This window comes from Chiloscyllium plagiosum, unplaced genomic scaffold (genome assembly GCF_037043375.1).
Source record: "Chiloscyllium plagiosum isolate Xiang-an unplaced genomic scaffold, Cpla_swu_hap1 HiC_scaffold_24, whole genome shotgun sequence".
NCBI lineage: Eukaryota > Metazoa > Chordata > Chondrichthyes > Orectolobiformes > Hemiscylliidae > Chiloscyllium > Chiloscyllium plagiosum.
Window position 1 is genome coordinate 33649578 of NW_028270162.1, and position 3111 is coordinate 33652688.

At 32.6% G+C, this 3111-nt stretch overlaps 1 protein-coding gene across 2 annotated transcripts in view; it reads left to right on the top strand.

Annotated features, from left to right (window-relative positions):
• Positions 1–2773, top strand: part of slc15a4 (solute carrier family 15 member 4) — a 79116-nt gene extending 76343 nt beyond the window's left edge. The window contains exon 8 of one of the 2 annotated variants that reach the window (XM_088000063.1): positions 245–291. In XM_088000063.1, coding sequence (XP_087856189.1) covers positions 245–276 — 32 coding nt within the window. In that variant the 3' untranslated portion in view covers positions 277–291. Of the gene's footprint in view, positions 1–244; positions 292–1664 lie in introns of those variants that run through there. The other variant, XM_088000062.1, reaches the window with a different exon arrangement.
• Positions 2774–3111: the final 338 nt, after the last annotated feature.

The window sequence follows — 3111 nt, forward strand, 5'->3', positions numbered from 1 at the left end:
AAAATCAATTGGGGATGGTATCCCTCCATCCCTCTACCGTCATTTCGTTCAGACTTATTCAGCTCAGTTATTCATATTGAAAACAAAGCTCTTGACTATATTTTTCCTCTTGCTTTTATGTCAAAGGGAGCATACTTACTTTATAAGTTATTTTATACTAATTGCACCTTTAAGTCACCATATTGAAAGTGATTGGCATTTTAATAGCCTGAATATGTCCCTTTCCCATGTTAATCTTTAAAAGGAAGGTGGATCTATTCCGAAGTGCTTTGTTGAAAGCTGTTATGGTGCTTTGACTTGAGTGTTGTCCATCAAAAATGTACAGATGGTAAGATTTAATTGTACTATATTTCATGTTGCTAAATGATTACAGTTGATTCAACAAAAGGAGGAATAAAGCAGCACAATCTTAAATTGTTCAATATTAATAAAAACTTGCTGCATGAAGCAGTACTTTGCCATATATTTATAGTAGTAATTTTGAATTATCATGTTTTTATACTTGATAAATCATTGTGAGCTTCCTGTTTTAGGTATTGTGTATAGTTCAACGTCATTGTCAGACATTAACTTTGTTATAGTCCTACTGAATCTTTGTTTTTCAAGTTTTTATGGTGCGATATGAGTTGTGTTGAAAGATGCACTCGTGCTCTGTCTACATAAATATATATAATACTACAAATGCAGACTTTTATTTTGCATCTTCATGATGCAGTTGGTTATAACCAGTGGATGCAGTATTTCGATGTAAATGCATGTGCATTCAGAATATAAGCATTACACGTAGAAATTTCAATTCCTTGATTCAGTGCAAAGTAAAAGTTAATAGACAAATCACCTACCAATCATTTATACTTTGTTTAGGAGCTGCTCACGAGTAACGGACACTTAGGAACAAAAGAGTTGGCAGCTAGACATCTGTATATTTGTATGAGAAAGGAATGATGGGTAGCCGGAGAAATCTGAAAATAGAAAAAATAAGAGGAGGAATAATTTTGAAATACTACCGATACTAAATAGATGAATTTAGTGTTTACAGCTGAATATTTCACTGACAAAACTGAGATTTTGAGATATCAATCTTAAACAATGTCTAGGACCTCTTGTGTAGATCGATCATGTGTTGGAAAAAAATGATAGAAACACTAGGTACTTTCCGTTGAGTGCAGTTGATGCTGATCTTTTTACTTGTAACTATCCAATAATATTGATGAAATTCCTAAAAGCATTTTCTATGCAATGAGATAAATGTGCAATGAAAATGATCGAGGTTTTTACCCCAATATTTGTAAGCTCCTCTCCATGAAACTGTGCAGCTTATAGCATGAAACAGTTGACCAAATAACTATCCATTTGCTATCACATTGTGGTTCATTGGAGCCTACAGTGTGCAAATTGGCTGTCATGTTGTATTTTATGATAATTATAACACTTCAAAAAGTACTTAATTGGCTGCACAATGATTTGGGATAACCTGACACCATGAAATACTGTAAACTTCAGCATCTATTCTGTATACGTGGTAGAAATTGTTTCAAAGATTGGTGTTCTTTGTGTTGTCAATTTTAAAACACAAAACAGTTCCCATCTTCAGACTTTGTGATTGTATCTTAATTTGCACAAGTCAAATTTTAATGTATTTTAACTGTTTTATTCCCCTCCAGGTAACATCAACAAATGTCATATGGACTACTATTTCTTCCTACTAGCAGCCATACAGTGTGTAACGCTAATTATTTTTATTGTGGTATCTGTGACATTTGATCATCACAAAACCAAATCTGGTAAACTATTCATCAATGGAAGAAGGTAAAGTGAAGAACTGAAGCATAATCAGACAAGGAAATAAAAATGAGCCAGTACTTGAGACATGCAATTATGATGAAAATACTTGTAACTCCTTTCTTCAACAAGTAATGGATTGGCTACTGGAATTCCTTGGCTCACCACCTGCAAACTGAATCTTTTAGGTTGCCTGAAAGATGGTTGAGGTTCAACATGTGGGACACGACAAGTAATTTCAGAGTTTACTGGCAGATAATGAGGTTGTTCAAGTATTATTTTCTTCACTTTGTCAAGGCAATATTTCTTTTATATCTACTTCTGTTCTTCATTGCCTCTGAAAGAAATATTCATGACTTTCTGATGTATTGTAAACTTTTAATATTAAGTGAAAAGATCCATTTGTTGAACCTAAAGTCATTTTTAGTGTAAGTAAACATTGAGTATTTTAATGAACTAGGTAATTTTTTAATGTTATTTTTGTTAGCTCAGTGTTAATCAAGTTCTAGGTTTTATTAATTTTATCTTTTTATGAATATAAAGGTCAATGCCCTTTTAAGCACATCTGTAAAACAGCTGAAAATATAATTGCATCATTAGCAATTCTGTAAATCATGTTTACAACCAGAAGACTGGGGGGAATCTATCTTGCCAATAGCCAGATGACTAATAAATAGATATGTTACAAAAATTAAAGCTATATAGTAAATGACATCTGATCTTGCAAAATGCATATAGTAGAGATTTGCACATTCTGGCCAGTTTACAACTTAACTGCTGTTTTTATGACTAATTTGAATTCTCTAAACTTTTTCCCTTTTCTAACGATAGCAATTGAGCCATCTGGCTGTTCGGCAACAGTATTTTTTCGTTTTTTTAACTGACCGGGAAAGGCATTTATGATTGGGAGCTGAATCTTTCAAAGGATTGTTTTGAATACGCTGTAAAATTATGTATTACCAAATAAATGTAACTTGTTTTAAATGTAAAACCATCTCTTTACCTATATTGTACAAATAGGTGAAAAAATGCTGCCAAACTTACAATGATTTTTTTTCAGGATAGCTCTTTTATAATTGAATTTCCCTTGCACAATTCTGAATACAGTTAAACTTGATTATCCACATTTGTTATTTCCTGCACAGTAGTATATCCATGAAAATTTTGAAATAAATAGAGTAAATCCCAGGAATTGGGATTTGGTTCATGGCAACCAACCTACAGTATATAATTTAGTATTTCAAATTAGTTGTTCAACAGACTCTGTTCTTGACTCAGCATAATACGTTAGGATGGCTAGCCTAGATGGTGTATATACTAGTGCTGAAG